Raw genomic sequence first — 19,899 nt, 5'->3', positions numbered from 1 at the left:
AAACCTCACATCATCGACGCTATCAACAATCATCCCGCTGAGGTCAATTGTCGCTCAACCGCCATCATGTCGACAATCTCACGAACATTGTCCAACCTGCGCAAGGTTGGAATCAAGGCATGTCTGCTGTCAACCGTCAATGAGCCAATGCTAACTTGAGTAGGACTACTTTGTCCAGATGCTGGTATGTACCTGACCGAACGATCCTCGACTTGGCTAACGACGCCTGTTTCTCTCGAATAGTACATCGGTACGCTTCCTCGATTATCCACCGAATCATCCGCTGACATCCGCAGGTGACACCAAGGCTGGTCGTCTGATTGGCACCGATCGCGCCGGCAACAAGTTCTTCGAGAACAACGAGGAACTCCCCCTCCGAACACGCTGGGTCGAGTACGCCAAGCACGACTACGACGCCGCTCACATTGAGCCTGGATGGCACGCCTGGATCAGCTACAGCGTCGACAAGCCTCCTACCGAGGACCCCCTACTACAAACCGGTGTCCGAGCCTTTGAGCCCTCACGCGCCCTCCCCAACTTTACCCAGACCCGCGGCGCTTTCAAGACTTACAACACGTATGTTTCGCCTTCCGCAGGAGACAAAATTCTGACTGTTTTAGTTCCAAGTCCAAGATCTCGGCATGGGAGCCTGTGGCGGCGCCCCGGGCATGAGGATGAGTGGTCAGGTGTACATAAATTCGCGTAGAGGTTCAATCGAGAAACCCAAGCATTGAATTCAGAAGCTGCTAGTTCTACAGCTAAAAATGGTATAAGATCTAGAAAATGTGCACTCTATGGTCTTTCAGATCCTTCTCTTATACGAACTACATAAGAAATCACGATCTACGACTTTGCTTCAATTGCAGATTTGATGGCTAAATGGTCAGCGGAGTTTGAAGGATGGACGGGATACTAACCTTCACAAGTCACTCTAGCGTCTCCAAACAGCATCTTTGCGTTGGGCATGTAAAACATGGGGTTTGGAACATCAGCTGCTTTCGTTAGCTGTATTCGAATACGGGGCGGATGACTTACCGTAACCACTGGCCATGCCTCTCTTCATGACGACAACCTGCTTGGCTTTCCAGGCATGCAGCACAGGCATACCCTCAATAGAGCTGCCCTTTTCCAGAGCAATAGGGTTGACGGTATCGTTGGCACCGATGACAACAGCCAGGTCAGTCTCGGGGAAGTCATCGTTGATCTCATCCATTTCCAGGACAATGTCATATGGGACGCTGGCTTCAGCGAGAAGAACGTTGCACTGACCAGGCATGCGGCCTGCGACAGGGTGAATGGCGAAACGAACAGTGATACCCTTGGATCGAAGAGTCTTGACAATGTCTGAGATGGCGTATTGGGCCTTGGCAACGGCCATACCGTAACCAACAATGAGAATGACCTTTTCAGAATTGAGAAGTGCATCGGCAAGGTCATCTACAGAGGTCTGAGTGACTTCTCCCTGAGGTTTAAACTCTTGTACAGCAGTTGGCGTGCCCAGACCTCCAAAGAGAACGTTTGTCAGTGATCTGTTCATGGCGACGCACATGATGTACGATAGAATTGAACCAGATACGCCGATCAGGGCTCCAACAGTGGTGAGAAGGGGGTTCTCAAGCATGAAACCCTCTGCGACAAGAGCGAAGCCACTGTATGCGTTCAAAACAGTGATGACGACGGGCATGTCAGCACCTCCAATGGCAGATGTGGTAGTGTATCCCTTGATGAAGCTCAAAACAGTGCTTCCAGCGAGTGCTCCAGCTGCAACCAAGGGGTTCCCTGGGGCCATTGTGATGAAGGCTCCCATGGTGGCTGCGTTGCTTGCGAGTAATCCTGAGTTGATGATATGACGTCCAGGTAAAATCTTTGGCTTGGATGTCATCCTACCGGCGAGCTTTAGGAACGCGACTATAGATCCAGTAAACGTGATGCCACCGATGACGACTCCAAGGTAAGCTGTGACGAGGTGCAGAGTGGAAGGGTCCATGACATCAGCCATGACACTACCGATACTAGTCAAGACGGCAGCCAGACCAACCACGGAGTGAAGGGCAGCTACAGTTTGGGGGAGGTCAGTGGGGGTGATTCGCTTTCCGATGAGCATACCAGCGATGGTACCGAGTGCAGCAAGACCACCAAACTGAGTGAGGACTTCAGGGGTAAAGCCAGCAGCGAGAAGACTGGCCAACACACCTGTGCCGACACCGAGAATACCGAGAGCATTACCCATGCGAGCAGTGGCTTGGGAAGCGAGACTGGAGATGGAACCAATGCAGAGAACAGAGCTGACGAGATAACCGGCCTGAACGAGACCAGCAGCGCCAGTTGATGCAGCAGCCACAAAACCACCACCGCAAACAACAGCAGGAATTGCATAGAGCCAGGGGTACTCAGGGGGGTCCGTAGGTCCTATTCCTGTTAGCTGTGTTGAGTTAAAGATCAAATGACTCACGCTTGAACATATCCAGCATACGCTTGGTGATCACGAAACCACCACCGACATTGACAAAAGCCAGTAAAACACTGAGAGCACCAAAAGCTTGAGGAATAGTCTCGGGCAGAAATCCACCACCAAGGATGAACAAACCACCAATACCGACCATACCGGAAATAGCATTGGTGACACTCATCAAAGGAGAGTGAAGCGCAGGAGCAACACCCCAGACAGCACGATATCCAATAAGACTAGCCAGAGCAAAGGTGAAAGCGTTGGACATGAGAAGTGGGCTGGTCCATTTTCCCAGAGCCAAGATACTACCCATGCCAGCAGTGACACCAGCAACTTCACGGGTCTTCTTTTGCCAGGGAGTCAGAGCTACAGGTTCAGGGGTCACTTCAGCTGCCTCGGCCTTTACGGGAGGAGGGGGAGGTGCTGCGCGGGGAGCGGGGGGCAGAATATCTCCTTCCTGGGTGACGATTGCACCTCGGACGACTTCATCTGATAGATCAATGCCGAAAGCGTTGGGTTCAGGGGTCATGGAGAGCAGAAACTTGGTGATGTTGTTGGAGTAGAGGGTCGAGGACTGAGTTGGCAGACGAGAGGGAAGATCAGTGTATCCTAAAATGTCAGTACATTCCTTCATTGGATAAGGGGTGTGCATACCAATAATCTTGACATCGTTGTAGACGGCTAGTTCACCCTTCTTTGTAGCTTCACAGTTACCTCCAGCTTCAGCAGCCAGATCGACAATGACACTTCCAGGTTTCATAACATCGAGGATATCGTTCTTGAGCAGTTTCGGTGCAGGCTTTCCAGGGATCAATGCAGTGGTAATGATGATGTCGACTTCCTTGGCTTGGTCTTTGAACAGCTTCATTTCAGCTTCGATAAATTCCTTGCTCATTTCCTTGGCGTATCCACCAGCACCAGATCCATCCTCTTCGAGTTCAACTTCGATGAATTCGGCTCCGAGAGATTGAACCTGTTCGCGAGCAGCAGATCGAGTATCGAAACCACGGACAATGGCACCCATACGACGAGCAGTAGCAATAGCACTCAGACCAGCAACGCCAGCACCGATAACCAAAACCTTGCAGGGAGGAATCTTTCCAGCAGCAGTGACTTGACCAGTGAGGAATCTACCAAAGACATTGGACGCCTCGAGAACAGCTTTGTAGCCGGCAATGTTGGCCATACTGCTGAGGGCGTCAAAAACTTGAGCTCGGGAGATGCGGGGAATCATGTCCATGGCGAAACTGGTAGCTTTTCGAGCGGCAATCTTTTCGACGAGTTCTTTGTTCTGAGCGGGCTGGAGGAACGAAATGATGGTTTGGCCTTCTTTCATGGATTCAACCTCTCCAAGACCGGGACCGCGGACTTTGAGAACAATGTCTGAGTTGGACCAGACTTCCTTGGGACCATTGACAAGAGTTGCGCCGGCTTTTTCATAAGCGGCATCGAGAAAATCAGCAGATGTACCGGCACCACGTTCAACGAGAACCTGCTTGAAGCCCTTTTTCTTGAGGAGTGCAACATTAGCAGGCGTGAGAGCTACACGGCGCTCCCCAGGGAAGATCTCGGTTGGGACACCAACGACGAGATGATCATAGGGAGTTGTCTTGGGAAGAACCACGGTGGAATATTTGCGAGGAGGCGCAGAAGCATGGCGGATCAATGCGAGAGGCTTGGAGACGTCTGCGACAAGAGCATGCTGTCGAGGTGAAGCTCTCAAGGTGCTGTGCCATTGCTTGCGGCGAGAGAGGACATCTAAGCTTATTAGCTATGAGCTTCGAGAGTCGAAAAACTTACCTTGAACTCTATATCCTTTCAATTGCTTCTGTATAAAGAAGGACGAGGCGCACAGCTCGGAAGCTGACGCTGGAACCGTGGACGAGGCCAGCGGGCGAAGCATTTGGGATGCCATGATTAAAGAATCATGAGAGCGATTGCGAGACCGGAACGAGTGGATCGCTTAGCTCCGTCACCGAGGCCTGTGTATCCAAGAAGCGACAAAACAGTCAAACGCGAGAATTTAAAAAAGAGAGGGAATAAAAACAAGAGACAAAACAATCGAGGGGTTGCGTTATTGTCTCTGTGTCATGTGTCGGCTACCCCCCGTTCCTCCAGCTCCCGCAGCTACTGTACCTACTAACTACAGCTCCTGTCCTGTTCTCCCGGGGTTCTATTAGCCGCCCCGGAAGAGGGGCTCGCCGCTAAAACCTGGGGGAGGGGCCGCAGCTGCGGAGAAGGCATCAAACGATGCAGGGTATCATCGAATCATAGACTACTTCTCACCAGTGGGAGCTTCGGGAGAATTTAAGTAGTCGACATGTTGTGCATCCAGTCAGATGAGCTTGTGCCTACTGACCTGCCTGATCAAGTCTTGCCGAGACGCTTGGCTCCAAATGTAGTTTCCCCCCTCCTCGGACGTTGAAATCCGGGCGTGAAACGGCCGAGATCATGATGGATGATGTATTTGACGTGGGGTACGTCCCAGCGGCTTATCCGTCGGCAGGCTAGTCTGTTGGTAGTGCCAGGATCCATTGATGCCTTGTGAAGGTGTGATCTGGAGATGCTTGGTGTACTTGGGTACAGGACTCGGTATATACAGTTGCACCAGCCTGAAGAACTCTTCTTGTGCGTACGTTCAAGATCTTGAGTTCAGTCACGCTCATGATCTCTTCCCGCTCAAGTGCATGCTCGATTCAAGCCGACTAAAGGCCATATCATCGTCCATAAGGCCCAGCAACAAGAAGCATCCATTTACGCACATATTCTGTCTAATGAACAAAGATCTATCGTTGAATTAGGCGCTCCAGTGACTGCAGGAACATGGATACACAGGGGTTGCACAAACTGAAGAGACGCAAATGTTGATCAATTGACTGGAGACCGTGTTGCTTACCTGCCACTGTCCTGTGAAGCTTGGCAAGATACAGGGATTCACAGATCTTCAGAGACCCAAGCTAGGGGGGGGGGGAAGAAAACACAGAAGCTCGATCCTGAATGACAAAAAGACTTAGGTAATATAGTCTAAGCTTAGGACACCATTTTGATGAGTTTATTTTGGCACCCCACATTAAGGTTCGCTGTTTTCTTGCCCCCCGAGGCCAAGGTAGAACTGACATGAGTGAGATCAACATTTTCAATGGGCACTGATGATCTACACTCAATAAGAGTATCATCAATAAAATGGCAATCTAGCTGCTCGGATACATTGCATAAGCTTGCTTATGATACCATTTTGTCAGCTGTGATCTTGTTCCGAAGTGAGCCCAAGAATGGCATTGAGATGAAGGCTCATCATACCACGATGTTCACGGAAGAAAATGAAGAAAAAAGTCCACCATTTGCTTTGGAGATTCTCAACTACGGAAAGCTCACTTATCTATCACGCATGCTTTCGTCATTCTTACTCATGTAACGCACCACATTCATTAGTACTAGGCTATAGTATTTTAAAATGGCTTAAACCTGCTCTCATCTCATGATGAGTGAGTGAACATTTGGTACAGGTTAACATCTGATAAGATTCCAGATTGCCGTCCCCATTAAGCCTAACGCCGGTGTAAAGGTGTGAATCTCAACACCAAAATTGTCTTGCAATTTAATCACGAGAGTCTCTTCCACATGACCATAATCACCCAACTCATAATATGACTTTAATCGCTTTCTCTTCTCATCATCATTGACTCACAAAAACCACCAACATGCCTCGGAAAGCACTTATTCACCACTACTCATATCGCTCCCTAATCATCCCACCAATCCTCCTAGCAGCAGCAACCATCGTCGCTCTCTTCCTCCACTCAGACGTCAACTTTGCTCTTCTCTGGTCCCAATGCCACTCCCACGCTCGTCTCCCAGGCATTAGTCGCATTCCAGCTCTAGGAACACCTCTATGCTATCTCATCAGCTTCTTCCGCGCCGCGCTTCACTCACTGCGCAGTCGCGCGGTCATGGGCGTTGTTCTAGCCTTCATCGGCGGTCTCTTGACAGTGAGCACCGTTGAATCAGCGCGTATCTGCAATGCGCCGAACGTTCTCATCGCGTATCCTACTGGTCCGTGGCTGGTGTTTGATCTTGTGGGTGGTGCTGTCGTTTGGGAGCTTGTTATTATTCCTGCGTTTCTGCATCGTGCGAGAAGTGTTTTGAGTGCACAGAGAGATGAAGGTGGTGACGTCCACCAGATATTTACAAGTCATCATCTTCCTGATAGTGAGCTCATGGCTATTCCTATCAGCGTGGCGTTTGGTTACTTTCTTCCATCTTTTCTGATGCTGTTCTATACAACTCCCGAGACGATCGGCATCTGGCTCTTCTTCCCGATCTACGTGGAGATCATTCGCCAGATCATTCGACACACTATCTCTGCGTTGAGGAGGGTTGACCCAACACTTGTCCATCTGGCATCCAATCGGTGGTCTCTGCTGTTTGTTTACATACTGCCCTTGATCTGCTCAGTTCTGGCGCATGTTTCTTTCATCTGGAGCTTGACTCGACCCGACGACCGCAAAGAAATGACAAGGTCAATCATTGTCTTTATTGAAGTCAACTCCCAGTTCATCTTCTGGACCGTTCTGTACTGGATGTTGGTGGAGGTTGGGTGGCGGGTTCCTTTGACAACAATCATCACCTCCATTGTTGTTGGACCTGGCGCTGGAACGTGCGTTGGGTGGATATACCGAGAGAAGCTCATTCATCACGACAATGAGCAAGACAATGGAGACAACGCTCAAACAGCAGATGAGGAGACGCCTTTGTTGCAATGATGATACCCTGATGTTACTTTTATAGCCCTAATTCCTAGACATGCTTCATGACTGATCAATAGACTCGTATCTTTACAGTTGCAAGACTGTCATGTACAGGTCCAGACCTTCTATGGTACAGATATGATACAGATTAACCCACTCACCATGCTCAATCCTGTAGTCTTGACAATATCCTCTCTCTGATAACCTGTGACGCCACTACTGCTCCATGCTGTAATGTGATGGCACCAATGATGGCCATGATGGCACCGTTGAGCACGACATCGGCACCAGAAGCTCGGAGTTTTTGAACCTACAGCACGTTAGTCGAGTTACTGCGGACAGAAGATGTATGTACCTGTTTGGGCTTCCACCGCACAACATCGATCAATCCCACTTCGGCTGCCAAACCAGATAGTCTCTCCTTGCCGACGATGTCTTTTGGTCCTTTGACAGAGAGATTGTCTACCGATTGCAAATTTGAATGCACGAATGGCTGGCGATCAAATCCGTCATCGAAACTCGGCGTCCCAAGTGGACCTTGCGCAACAATTGTCTTTGTTGTCTCCATGACAAGAGCCATTCGTCCTGGTAGAGTCAGCATAGGCCAACAATTCTCCCTCGCCCCACTCACCTAAAAGTGCCAATCGGTCGTTGAATCCTCTCCGCCCCTGATCAAAGCTCTTGTGCGTGACAGCCAACCACTTGAGCTCTTCGGGTAGGAGTTTGCTGCCCCCAGGACCCAGTAGGCGCTCGTATACCTCGTCCAACCTCTTGGGATCGTTGTTGACAGTCCAGACCTTGTTCTGTGGGTTCTTTGCCCAGTCGAGTTGCAGCGGCGCCTTCATAGCAGCAGGCGTCTGGCTCCATCGTGGCACGACACCAGAGGAAGACGGGGTCTTGGTCTTGAAGGATTCGGGTGTCGAGTCGGTAGCGTAGGTGCGCACGCAGGGAATGAGGGCTCGGGCGGCATGGCTGCTCCGCCATAAGCCGGAGCGGTAGGGTTGGAGGGCCATGGTGATGAATGGGAACAAACCGGGCTCGAATTGCATCTGATGTTCACCGAGATGGGCTAAATGTGAAGCTTGGCCGCCAACATTTTCTCCAGGTCACGTGGAGAAATGAGGCAGCTGTCGCCCCACTCTTATCAACACCAAGTTTTACGCCGAGATGGATGATCTGGAGCCTCACCTTTTCCTGCTAGAGTCATCATCGCTAGGCTACGCGCCGCCCTGTCTCTTATCCAAAATACGATTGAAGTTAAAAAAGACAAGCCAATGATCTAGAAAAAATCACGTTCTACATGCAATCAGGGACCCAGAGGAATATATGATCAGGCCGAATATCACCTCCTAAATCAGATTTCCAGTGCAGGAGCTCCTCTGTGCTTACTCCTCGTCCTCGTCCTCGTCCTCGATGTTCTTCCCATCCTCATCCTTTGTGACGCCCTCTTTATCCTTGATGATCTTCGCCTCCTCTTCTCCGGCCCCCTCTCCATCCTCCTCCGTCTCAACCACCTCGTCTTGCTCGCAGCCGCTAAGGTATCCAACACACACTCGCATAGGAAACGAGGCATACCGAACGTGGTAATCATATCCATAGTGAGACCCATAAAACACAAGTATAGGCGACACAACTAGTTCGACAGACTGACCCTCGTACATGGCATCGTAGTCGTTGACTGCTTTCATCACTTTACTATCGTTGAACCCCTCGACTCTGGGTGAAAATGGAAATCCATATGCGTCTTTGGTCTCGGGGTCATGAAAGACGAGTCGAAGAGTCTCGCGACCGCAGTCGAACCAGAGCTCGAACTTGGCAACCGTCTTTGCAAGACCCAAGAGCGTTTCTTCCAGGTAGGGCCAAGGGTTCTCAGGAAAGTATTGGCCAAGGGCTTTCTTCAGGATCTTGACCACGCATTCCGGCTCAATCCTAAGGCCATAGCGCCACACTCCTTTAAGGGAGTAATAGAGATCGATTGTGGTGTATCGCCAGTTGGGATACTTGATACTCCGGGTTTCTTCGTCGTAGTCGAAATTCTTCTCTACGGCCGAGGTCAGTCCCACGAATTGATGGATTCCTTCATCTTCCTTACCCCGTAAGATGCGCTCCATAGTGGCCTGGGCTTCCCAATAGGGCGAATTCCACTCAATATCCTGACTCTTTCCAGAGAAAAAGTTCTCATCCACGATCTCCCAGATCCAACGCTCGAGCATATACTCACGTACAAAAGAGTTCTCAAAGAGCTGTTGGGCATGACACGAATATCCAATGAACCTCTGCCGAGCGGTCTCATCAAGATTATCCCAGGAGCGGTCGCGGAAACCAGCTGACTGTGAGATGGCCCGAATACTACTAAGGAGTTCGTCCCACACAATGTGAAGGTTACCTTGTTGATAACCCAAACCGACGGAAGTCTGAATAGCCCGTCGGAAGTCTGCAAAATCCTCTTTCTTGTCCTTGAATGGGCTCTCAATCTTATCTATAGGTAATCGAACACTGGCGTGTGTTTCCTTTTGCTGTGGCTCCTTCGACACTGCTTCGTTCTGAAGTTCTTCGTCCGGCTGTTTTTCCGAAGCACGGTTCGGCGACGCATCCTTTGGCGATGCATTATCCAGCGACGAATTCAAAGACGTCAGTTCAGAAACGAATATGGTTGGATGTTGAGTGGCTACTCACTGTGTCGACCCCTGGGTCCGAAGGCCCTTCCATGGCGCTCTCCCCAGTCTTCTTGTTCTTCCCTGTAACCGCCTTTTCATGAACTTTTGACGTTCTTGCAATCTTGGCGACTTGGTCAGGTTGATTGCAAGCCTCAAGTCGCTTGGATCTTCGAAGGCCAGCCATTGTCTGAGAAGAAAGAAAGACGCAATCACTGTTGTGCAAGAAATTTGAGGAAAGGGAGGATTGCTTCGACAGCTACCGACTTCGAAAGTGCGAGTAGCCTTTCAAGTTATGTATTCATCCTTGCCTAGAGTTGATTCCAAAAAAAAAACATGCTGGCTTACACCAAAGTCCAGTCTTTTGTTTCTTACCGCCCTAGATTACCAAAGCCAGATCACCTGTGTCATCCCCGCAACGCATGACTACAGAAATACGGACCAACCACCACAGACTGCCTGATAAAGGAGTGAGTTTAGGTATGACAAGCGGCCGTGTTTGGCTGGACAAACAACGCCTCTGCTGGGATGGTTTCAGCTCTGTGGGCATCCGCCGCATGGACGAGAGGCGACCGGAGGCTAGCATCATTTGCGTTGGAGAGGTGAGCAACAAGCTTGTCGATGAATCTTGCGCCTTTCATTTTATCTTTGTAATTGTACTAGAAAAGGGTGATGGGGTTTGTTTCTCTATTGGTGGCATCTTGGACAAAGAAACGACAACTCTCTATTCGCACAGCCCGTGCTTCCCGGATGACGCCCTTTCCCCTTCGCAATATCGCAGATGCTGTCTCTCATTGGCTTGATTGTCTCGTTTTGAATGAGTAGCTGGGGATAGGTAACTGAGCTAATGTAGCTTCCACCCGTGAGGCGGATATCCAAGCACGTCTCCGTTAAGAGTGCACTGATGAGTGGCTCTTTTGGAATACACTGACCAGTACAGTCTCCCTTTCCCGGTCTGTTTCGTTCCACAACGGAAACTATTGGGATTGACCGACATTTCGTTCTATTGATGCCTTGCAATGACCCCTTAACCGCGTGACTGGTCATATCAGTGTCTATCGTTTCCCCGCTGGCCTGCCGTGAATGTCAGGCCAAAAGGCCTAGGCTGTGATACATAGGATAATTCATTCATACATGGGCTGCACTGCCTGCGAGGCTTCTGTTTCGGGGTACTCATGAAACCAGCGTAACTTAAGCTCCTTCATCTCCTGTCTCTCCGACGCTCAAAATTTCCATCAAACTTGACCTCCACTTACTTCGGTTATCACGTCAATTCACACTCACTGAAGAGCCAAGTAAACATGGGCCCTTCATCTGGGAGCAGAACCCGTGTCGTTGTTGGTTTGGACCTGGGAACCACGTGAGTTTCGAGGGTGTCATATAACATGACTCTTAAGTCTCAATTTGCTCACTCGACTCTGTAGATTTTCCGGGATTTCGTATGCGGTATTGCCTCAAAACCTGAACGGACCGGTATCCTTCTGGTGGAAAGTTGGCGGCAGTCACCAGCCGAAAACTCCAACCCAGATCGAGGTTTCTGGAACCCCTATTGAATGGTTTAAACTTAGCATTCTCCATCGCGACGATCTAGAGAAGGATATACTAGCTTCAGAGAAGTTCAACAAGTCAAACAGTGCCCGGGAACGGATGAATTTGACAGCCACTGATGTTACCGCCAAGTACCTCTGCAAGATCTGGAAAGTCTTCCTCAACGAGCTTCAAAAGATGATCGCCGACGCTCATATCCAGATCACCATGACTGTGCCAGTCCTCTGGCCCGATTATGCTCGTAAAGCAATTTATGATGCCTTGCACCAAGCAAATATCATCAACAGCAACGTGGAGCTGGCTCCCAAGTTCCTTGCAGAACCAGAGGCTGCGGCTCTGGCAATCTTTTCTGCTGCATACTACCATGTAGATGGCACACCGGTAAGAACGAATTTCTCGGCTCTTGGTCATATGTTTATGCTCAACGCACCCTTAGTTCTCCAAGGTTCAACCTGGACAGGTTGTAATAGTCTGTGACTGTGGCGGCGGTACCACTGTGAGTTTTCCGTCACCCTACCTGAGCTTCATTGCTTGGTGCTCATCCCCTTTCAAGGACACGGCAGTCTATGGAATACGATCCATTAATCCCCTCCGTGTGGAAGAGGCCCTTAAAGGACGACGTATCTTTGCCGGAGCTTGCATTCTGGATGATCGCTTCATGAAACTTCTGAAGGAAAAGATTGCGCAGGTGATCTCTCCCCGGGTGTTCCAGACCCTGAAAGATGAGGACTTTGCCAGAATAGCCTACACTCACTGGGATAACGACGTCAAGAAGTCCTTTAACAACAACTTCCAAACTAAGCGTATTGAGCTGCCTTTTCATTGGGTTGGTAGTCAGCACAGAAGAATGCCCGTCGGGCAAAGTGTCCACGTCGAATTCAACCAGTAGGTGACCCAGACTCGTGTGGTGCTTTATGAGCTACAGCAGATATATATCATGCTAACGATAAATTCAGCAATGAAATTGCTTCGATATTCAACCCTATCGTCGAAAATATCACAACCCTGATTGAGAACGAGATCCGAAACATACCCACCCACCTCTCTAAGGACGTGTCGGTGAGTAAAATACCTGCAAGGCCCGCACTGAGAGACGCTCACTGATATGACGACTACCAGTACCTTATCATGGCTGGAGGCTTCAGCCAGAATCTCTACCTGCGACACCAAATTTCACAGACCGTAAACAGAGTGTCTCCAGACACCGACACAGTCGACTATCCGAACGGACAAGGGTAACTCTCCTACCCTTAATTACAATCTGATAACTGACCGTGTCATGCAGTTGGAACGCAGTGTCCATGGGAGCCGTTATCCACGCTCTCCAAGCCCAAGCGATCCAGCAACCGGTCCTGGTAACCTCCAGAATCGTGCGAGCTAGCTGGGGAGTCAGGGAACGCGGCGGGCACTCAATCTTCTGGCTCGTGGTTGAAGTCAGCTTTCCTTTCAGGTTCAAACTATCAACACATTACTAATAATCCTCCAAGCAGAATGAATCTCTTGACGCTGCCCAGCCGAATCTACGACCTGTACCGGCGGAAGCTCTATCGACAGACGGTCACACTGGCGGAGACAATTTTAGTATTCGCGTCTACAGAAGACAAATCCAAAATGAAGCGCCCCGCGTTCAAGAAGTCTGTATACTTCGTTGGAGGACCGTTGATGTTGAGTTAGACTCCGACATGAAACCTGTTCTCAAGGCCGCTTTGCAGATCGAGTTCAAATGGGACGGGGCGGCGATGGATTTCTCGCTGTTTTATGGCGGTGTCCAGCAGAGCTCGATGGAGGTCAAGCACCCTTGGGACGCTTGAGCGCTTATCTTTCTTCATCCCTAGATCCCATGTCTAGGTTTTGTCAACAATATTGGTCGTTTTAGAAGCAGATCTTGGTATACATACCAGGACTCATCTGACCATTTATTTCATTCAGTCGAGGTAGTTTCAGAGATTGTCAATACAGGAGCGAGGTTGAAGAGTGTATGTGTGTGGATGTGCCAGAGCGATGCGATGTACCAGTGCAACAGTTGACAGATCGATCCATGCCCCCAGAACTTGACTGATGCCATCTCCAATCGGGCTGATGTCTTGTTTGAACCTTGAGGCTTGGAAATGACAGATTGCATAGGTAGGTTGGCAAGGCATGCTGGAAGTTCATCAAAGGAAGGACAGACCTGGATGCGGGGATCACAGTTGTCAAAGCTACAGCGAACTACATTTCCAAACTGTGGCTACCTCGAAGAGAATTCTTTCCATCTTCCAAAATCTATTAAAAATAACTGTATTGAACCTACGGCGAAATTTCCGTAGCTTGGGCTCTACATATTTGGCAAGTGGTGCTTGATCCCATCCCTGGAGTACCTACTTACGTATGGAGCTAGGTGAGTTTCACGAGAGAAGCTACCTAGTCAACGCAGTAGCTTTCCGAAACCTTCAGCTGGCGTGTCCTACAGAACTCCGATATGCCAAAGTCCAATTTAGGACTGATCAAGGAGGAGTCTAGTGGGAGGCGGCGGTAAAGCCTTGGGAGCTTTCGCTGACCTTGAAGCCAGCGTCGACTTGGGAGCTTCTTGAGTCAAAGGTGACCGAGCAACCTTGGGGGTATCAGAAACACGTGGCGCAAAAGCAGTAGCCAGAGCCCTAACGATGATAGGCACCAGTGCGATAACTGGCAGAGGTGCCGACAGTGGGATGGGAGCAGCATAGGGCATAGGAGCAACTCCAGGCACAACCCGAGCCACAGAAACCAGCACGACGACGGGAGGAGATGCCACCACCGGACTATTTGCGATTCGAGGAGCTTTTGCAGCTGAAGGAATGACGATGTTGCCCGCCAAAGATTGAACATTTGGAACAAGTGCGGTCGCAGGAGCCGATCGAACTTTGGGTACACGACCTACACTCGGTGTCGTTCTGGCAACAGGAGCATTGACGACGGTCGGAGAAACTTCAAGCACGGGCGCTCTGGTGACACCGGGAGTGGCATCAACTTCTGGAGCCGGTAGAGTCTGCGAGACCTGACGTGAACGAGGAGCCGCATTGGTGGTCGAAACCTGTCGAGAGCGAGGTGTGATACCAACACGAGAGACTTGTCGCGAACGAGGTGATGGCATCACAAGAGGACTCTCAAGGATAGCAGGTAAGATTCGTGCTGGAGTCTCTGGGCTTCCTGGTGATGTACCAGTTTTTGGGGTGGTGACCCAACCAACTTTCACGGGGTCGCCATCTGGTATCTCCGGTACAGTGGGCGTGACAGGACGGTTGAGAGTTGAACTCGATCCCTGACGACGAAGAGGAGTGTTGGAGCCCCGGCGTCCCGGTGCTGGAGTTGTTGGACGGCGGCCAAGGGTAGGCGTCGTTGGCCGACGAGTTGGAGTGCTGGGACGTTCTGGCTGTCCCTTGCGAATGGGGCTGGTTCGTCGTTGAGAGGACTGTGTGCCCATTGCATAGCGAGGGGAGTCGGCCATGTTGACACGGATGTAAGTGATGAAAGAAGTATTCTTCAAGCTGATCTTTAACAGGCACAAGTCGGAGAGATTGAGAAACCCCCCAGCTCAGCTGAGAAGTGAGGCATTATATACCTTTTGCAGGGTGCCAACTCATCGCCCTCCACACCGAATCTCTCATTCTGAAACAGAATTCGCGGGAAAGCCCGGGAGGTCGCCTTGCTTTTTATTTGAATGACCATGAGGAGCAAGAAAATACCAGTCCTTGATACAGGACGTGAGCTTAGCAAAGCTATCCTAAGCTTATCCTAAGCTTATGCTAATTTAGCTAGGTCTTTTTGTTATTTAGGATCAAGGCCCTAGGTTTTCTTTTCTCTCCTAGGATGAGTCAACGTCAACTATTCGTCAATCATAAGGCAACGATACGCTGACCAGTATGTAAGTTTACCCCTGTCTTGACGGGATTAGCTCCCGGATGACGTGCAGCTCTAGTGAAACTGGGGTATCCCTGTAGCGGATCTATGGATGTAGACAAGCATCAAAGCCTTTTTATCGAGCCAGCATTCAGCAGCTAATTGTAGCACAGTTCCGAAACGAGGAAATTTAAGCATTCGGTATTACAACAGTGGTACTACTTCATCTTCCTCCAACTACTCTTACCACTCACTACCGTTCTCTTGTTCTTCTCTGGAACCGTGTATCCTCTGTCCCTCTCTAATCTATGTCTTTCCCAAAAGTCACTCATTTCCTCTCTCAAAACTCTCTTCCCATTCCTTGGATCCCTCTCCTCCCTCTGTCGCTCATTTCCTTGTGGCAGAATATCGGCCACTTTTGCAACAGCAGGCTTACACAGTGTTCGCCACACCCAGGACATCATGTGTCGGTACACATGGGCAAGCCATTTGATCAGAAGCCGAGCATTTGTGCTAAAAGCTGCCACGAGAGAAAATACCACTAGGGCAAAACTTGCGGGCAACGAGATTGTCCCGATGGTCTTGAGAGACAGGTTATTCTCACCGCCCCATTCTTGAGTGTTCATACCAAAGAGACCGGTAAAGAAGGTCAACGGGAGGAAGATGACTGTAAATGTGGTAAAGATCATGACACTACGACTTTGTGCACTCGCAAGGTCGGCATGAAGCCTACTCAGCCGTACCTCGTCAACCTGTGCCTGTCGCTGGACCATCTGAAGGAGTTTGTCGTAGTCGTTTCTTGTACTCCGAACTCTCTGAATCATCTCTTGCGCTTGGTGTGTATACTCCGAGACCTTCTTGATCGCTTCACTCAGGAACAGTCTCCCATTTGCAGTACGGTCACGCAGTTCCGGGCGAGTGTAAGTGGAGAGCATAGAGCTGACGACTTTGGACTGACGTTCAAACAGATGAACCAGAATCAAAAGTTCATCTTCGATATCTCGAAGTTCAAGGAGAGCTGATGTGTTGTCCCTGTTATCCTCTTCTGCTCGACGGCCCTCGGCTTTATGGCGTGCTCTGATGGAACGAGCTTTGTTCTCAACTGGCTCGTAGGCTGACGCTTTGTCACGGAATCCTTCAGCGCGAAATGTTTTGAGCGAAGAGGTGAGTTTTTCGGTCTAAAGGTTAGCAAGGTTAAAAATGATGGCAGCGTGATTCCGCGCAGGTGACATACTAGAACGCTGATGGCTTCTTCGAAGATTCGAAACACTTCCAGGTCTGGGTGCGAGGATCTGTCGAGGAGGACTGTGACAGCATGGAGGACTGCTAATGCCGCCAGGTCCAGAGCATTTTCGCATTGTCGGGTGAGATCGACGTTGACTTCGTTAAAGATGCTGTCGCGAAGATCTGCCTGCTGATACAGAGGCCCTTCAATAGCATCACCCTCTCGTTTTGGGAAGAAGGATAGTAGGGTATCTAAAGGTCAGCTGAGTTCCATGTAGGGATAGATGACTAACGAGAGTCTATGGCCCAAAGCCACAGCTGATCTACCATGAGTACGTTACCGTTGAGTATAGAGTCCTCGCAACCATCCTCGTCTTCCCCATCCTGGCTACTTGTCTTGGATCGTCGACTACCGCTTCCGCTACTCCCAGAGCTACTGTTTGACATTTGTCCATGAAGTCCTGGACCCAAACCGGGAGCGAATGTCCGTTCCTTTGTCAGTTTATACAGCATCTGATCATCATCTCGCGACCGAGTGTCCCTCAACGATGGATATCCGTATTGATCTAGTGTTCGACGACAGTTGAGCGGCGGATCGTGGCCCAAAAACTCCCAAATCACCTGTGATTCAAGGGAATCAGACTTTGCCACACTTTCGGGAACAGGTCTGGCACGTCCATGGCCGAGACGCTGAAGGATGAGTTCTCGTCGGCGAATGAGTCGTTTGTACGAGTCGAAATGAAGATATGGGAGGAAGAGACAAGTATAGATTCCACCCTCTGGTTTGGGTGATATCGATGACTGTTTCGAAGATCGGCCTCGAGGTGACACTACACGGTTAGCTTGGATTTCAAGGTAGGACCCAACTTACTGTGCCGAGGAGCAGAAAAGTAACAGCCTGGTTTCGCAAAATACGCATAGTGTTGAGAGTGGCGCCCACGAGAATGCCTTGTCGCCCAGAAGTCACTGTTAAACAGGGGGGCGTAGTTGCGATTGTTTGCTGTCTGCAGAGTCTCGAATATTTTCTACAGAGGTCAGTAATCGTATGAACCAACTCTCTTCAGACTGCTTACCGTCACCCAGCTAGGATTGTTGTATGGCAAATGAACCCACATAAACTTGCGAGTCTCGATCTGAGGTTTCGAAAACGCAACAGGTACTTCATCCACGATTACTGTCTCACTGGCTCTCCTCTCACCATCATTCGCAGCCTTTCGGATAGCAACGATCGCTTCTGGCAGCCTCGGAGACGCATCGATATCATCATCGTCACTGAAGCCCTCGATTGTACTTCGACTTCGCTGCGAGAATGGAGGAAAGTCTTTGTACTCGTATTGTGAGGCTTGGGTTCCCATGCTGACAGACCTACTCAGAGATCGCCCCATTCTTCCTCGGGGGGGAGGTGACAGACGGTCGACAGCCAAATCCTGCTCAAAATTGGCGCGAATAAGTGGCGAAGGACGTCGCATTGGTGTTGAGTAGTGTGTGGGTGGTGAAATAGCCGCTGGTGATAAAGGTGTGGCAGGGGATCTTGCTCCCGTTTGAGGTGCTGACTCTGATCTTGTCTTTTCTGCATCAACAGGTCGTATGATAGGGGATGCAGGAGGAGACTCGACAGATCCTTGCGAGATTCCAAGGGGATTGTCGTGTGTTTCATCAGCAACTTTCTCAGTCGGCAGCATGGCTGTTTTCCCTCGATTCCTCAAGAATCTGCCTTCATCAACTGTCTCGACTTCGTTCAACCTCTCAGCCAAGCACTCCTCTGGTCCCTTTCTCAAGAAATCTCGAAGCGGCAGCCGTGTAGACCAAGCTCGAATCGTCGCCACATCCAATGGACCTGGAGGATCTTCAAAGAATCCGTGAACCTCGACATTGACCTTTTGCTCAAGATTCAGAGACCAATTTCCGTCCTCACGAGAGTACTCGTCTGCACGACCGATGAGAGCCGACAGCTGCTTCAGAAACAGACGCATCGTGTGCACATTGTGTCGCCCGAAAGAGGCAATATTCGCATGATCACTCTGAAGTGGGAGAATGGTCTCTTGTCGCATGCCGAGAATAGCAGACTTGATTGAGGTTAGTGGTGCAGTGAAGTAGACATCTCCCGAGCTGCCTGAAAGGCGAGAGTCGATGGTCTCATACAGCGTCCAGATGCGGAAGTCGTGTGCTATAGATTTGAAGTCGTCGTCGAGTTGGAGGAGCAGAGTGTTTCCCACACGAAGATCGTCAGTTATTGATGTCGGCATAGGAGCTGACAGTTGAAGCAGGTTCTGAATACCAGTTGCTAGACTCGGCATGGCAAAGTAACTCGATCCTTGATGAGGAGTGCCTATTCTGTTAGCATGGTCCAACCAGAGATGGGATACATACCAAAGAATGCAGCCCCATAACATTGTCTGTATATATCCTCAAAAGACGGATCCCTGCTTGCCTTTGTCAACACCATCTTGACAATGATACCGCCAATGCTATGTCCCACAAACACAACCGGTCTTTTCTGCTTTTCTCGTTTTCTCAAACTTTCCAGCTCCTCCAGCAATGAATCAGCCAGGGTACTCAGTCTCGTATCCTCAGTCGTCGATGGATGCTCATACAACAGAATCCGAGCTCGATCCGCTTCACGACGAAGTCCTTGGCGAACCCATGATGGAGCTGGCCGGTCAGCATCAGATGCTGCACCTTCGGCGTCGCGCATAGACAATGCTCCGTAGTATCGACTCATAAGGCCATCGCGACTCCATGTTCGAAGGGGATCCGCTCCAGGGCATGGAACAGTCACAATGTCGACAGTTGTCTGATCATGAGTGAATTCTCCTTCCGGATCAATAATAAATCTGGCCTTTGACACCTCTGTTTCCGTCGAATCTTTGCTAATCTTTTCTTCAGGTTCTCTATTTGTCGTGTGATCATTCAGTGGCGGAAGTTGACCCGGGGGCCTTCCTGGGTTTACATGAACCGAGCCCTTGTCATTGCTGAGCTCCGGCTCGGGTGAGCCCACTGTATCCATATGAACACTGTGAATCCTATAAATTTCCCGGCGTCTTTGCCTTGGGAGTTTTGGTCGAGAGGCTTGAGACATGAGAACGTTGAAAGTCATGAACTGATCTCTTTGTGAAGTATCAACGGTATACATATCCTCCTCAACAGTCACTCCGAGTCATCCGCACAAAACATCAGCCTGACTTAGCTCACTCGTGACAAAAGTCCATTTCAAAATAATGTCCGATTCCCATATCAATTGCTGATGTGCTAATATTATCTCTGTAGGCTGACTCCGTAGATCCCATAACGTGGGGTGTCTGAGACAAGGTTAGTCAAATGACTGCACCACCTGAACCGTTCCGATGACTGCCTGCTAACCCGTTTCAACCCATCCCAGTGCCCACCAATGCTTTTAAAACACCATCGAAATAGCGTGCCA

At 49.9% G+C, this 19,899-nt stretch overlaps 8 protein-coding genes across 8 annotated transcripts; 3 read left to right on the top strand and 5 right to left on the bottom strand.

The window, feature by feature from the left end:
- Positions 1 to 66: 66 nt before the first annotated feature.
- J7337_009317 (uncharacterized protein) lies at positions 67 to 672 on the top strand (the record flags this gene model as incomplete). The annotated part of the gene is made up of 3 exons (XM_044826916.1): positions 67 to 121; positions 297 to 576; positions 621 to 672. 3 exons carry the CDS (start codon positions 67 to 69, stop codon positions 670 to 672), a joined length of 387 nt encoding a protein of 128 aa, XP_044677510.1.
- Positions 673 to 912: 240 nt separating this feature from the next.
- J7337_009316 (uncharacterized protein) lies at positions 913 to 4,352 on the bottom strand (the record flags this gene model as incomplete). The annotated part of the gene is made up of 5 exons (XM_044826915.1): positions 913 to 992; positions 1,036 to 2,409; positions 2,453 to 3,058; positions 3,104 to 4,207; positions 4,250 to 4,352. The coding sequence occupies 5 exons, from the start codon at positions 4,350 to 4,352 to the stop codon at positions 913 to 915; spliced, it is 3,267 nt and encodes a 1,088-aa protein (XP_044677509.1).
- Positions 4,353 to 6,150: 1,798 nt separating this feature from the next.
- Positions 6,151 to 7,212, top strand: J7337_009315 (uncharacterized protein; the record flags this gene model as incomplete). Its single annotated transcript, XM_044826914.1, has 1 exon — positions 6,151 to 7,212. The coding sequence occupies one exon, from the start codon at positions 6,151 to 6,153 to the stop codon at positions 7,210 to 7,212; it is 1,062 nt and encodes a 353-aa protein (XP_044677508.1).
- A 151-nt stretch (positions 7,213 to 7,363) lies between these two features.
- J7337_009314 (uncharacterized protein) lies at positions 7,364 to 8,210 on the bottom strand (the record flags this gene model as incomplete). Its single annotated transcript, XM_044826913.1, has 3 exons — positions 7,364 to 7,507; positions 7,553 to 7,782; positions 7,829 to 8,210. The coding sequence occupies 3 exons, from the start codon at positions 8,208 to 8,210 to the stop codon at positions 7,364 to 7,366; spliced, it is 756 nt and encodes a 251-aa protein (XP_044677507.1).
- A 372-nt stretch (positions 8,211 to 8,582) lies between these two features.
- J7337_009313 (uncharacterized protein) lies at positions 8,583 to 10,038 on the bottom strand (the record flags this gene model as incomplete). The annotated part of the gene is made up of 2 exons (XM_044826912.1): positions 8,583 to 9,791; positions 9,874 to 10,038. The coding sequence occupies 2 exons, from the start codon at positions 10,036 to 10,038 to the stop codon at positions 8,583 to 8,585; spliced, it is 1,374 nt and encodes a 457-aa protein (XP_044677506.1).
- Positions 10,039 to 11,152: 1,114 nt separating this feature from the next.
- J7337_009312 (uncharacterized protein) lies at positions 11,153 to 13,210 on the top strand (the record flags this gene model as incomplete). The annotated part of the gene is made up of 7 exons (XM_044826911.1): positions 11,153 to 11,211; positions 11,276 to 11,780; positions 11,836 to 12,284; positions 12,356 to 12,458; positions 12,519 to 12,634; positions 12,685 to 12,832; positions 12,890 to 13,210. 7 exons carry the CDS (start codon positions 11,153 to 11,155, stop codon positions 13,208 to 13,210), a joined length of 1,701 nt encoding a protein of 566 aa, XP_044677505.1.
- A 662-nt stretch (positions 13,211 to 13,872) lies between these two features.
- Positions 13,873 to 14,862, bottom strand: J7337_009311 (uncharacterized protein; the record flags this gene model as incomplete). Its single annotated transcript, XM_044826910.1, has 1 exon — positions 13,873 to 14,862. One exon carries the CDS (start codon positions 14,860 to 14,862, stop codon positions 13,873 to 13,875), a length of 990 nt encoding a protein of 329 aa, XP_044677504.1.
- A 610-nt stretch (positions 14,863 to 15,472) lies between these two features.
- On the bottom strand, positions 15,473 to 19,557 carry J7337_009310 (uncharacterized protein; the record flags this gene model as incomplete). Its single annotated transcript, XM_044826909.1, has 6 exons — positions 15,473 to 16,432; positions 16,489 to 16,730; positions 16,772 to 17,320; positions 17,419 to 17,503; positions 17,552 to 18,807; positions 18,849 to 19,557. The coding sequence occupies 6 exons, from the start codon at positions 19,555 to 19,557 to the stop codon at positions 15,473 to 15,475; spliced, it is 3,801 nt and encodes a 1,266-aa protein (XP_044677503.1).
- Between the last annotated feature and the right edge of the window lie 342 nt (positions 19,558 to 19,899).

Source organism: Fusarium musae, chromosome 7 (assembly GCF_019915245.1).
Source record: "Fusarium musae strain F31 chromosome 7, whole genome shotgun sequence".
Lineage (NCBI taxonomy): Eukaryota > Fungi > Ascomycota > Sordariomycetes > Hypocreales > Nectriaceae > Fusarium > Fusarium musae.
Note: the sequence above shows the minus strand (reverse complement) of the source record. Positions and strands in the feature narration are given on the sequence as shown.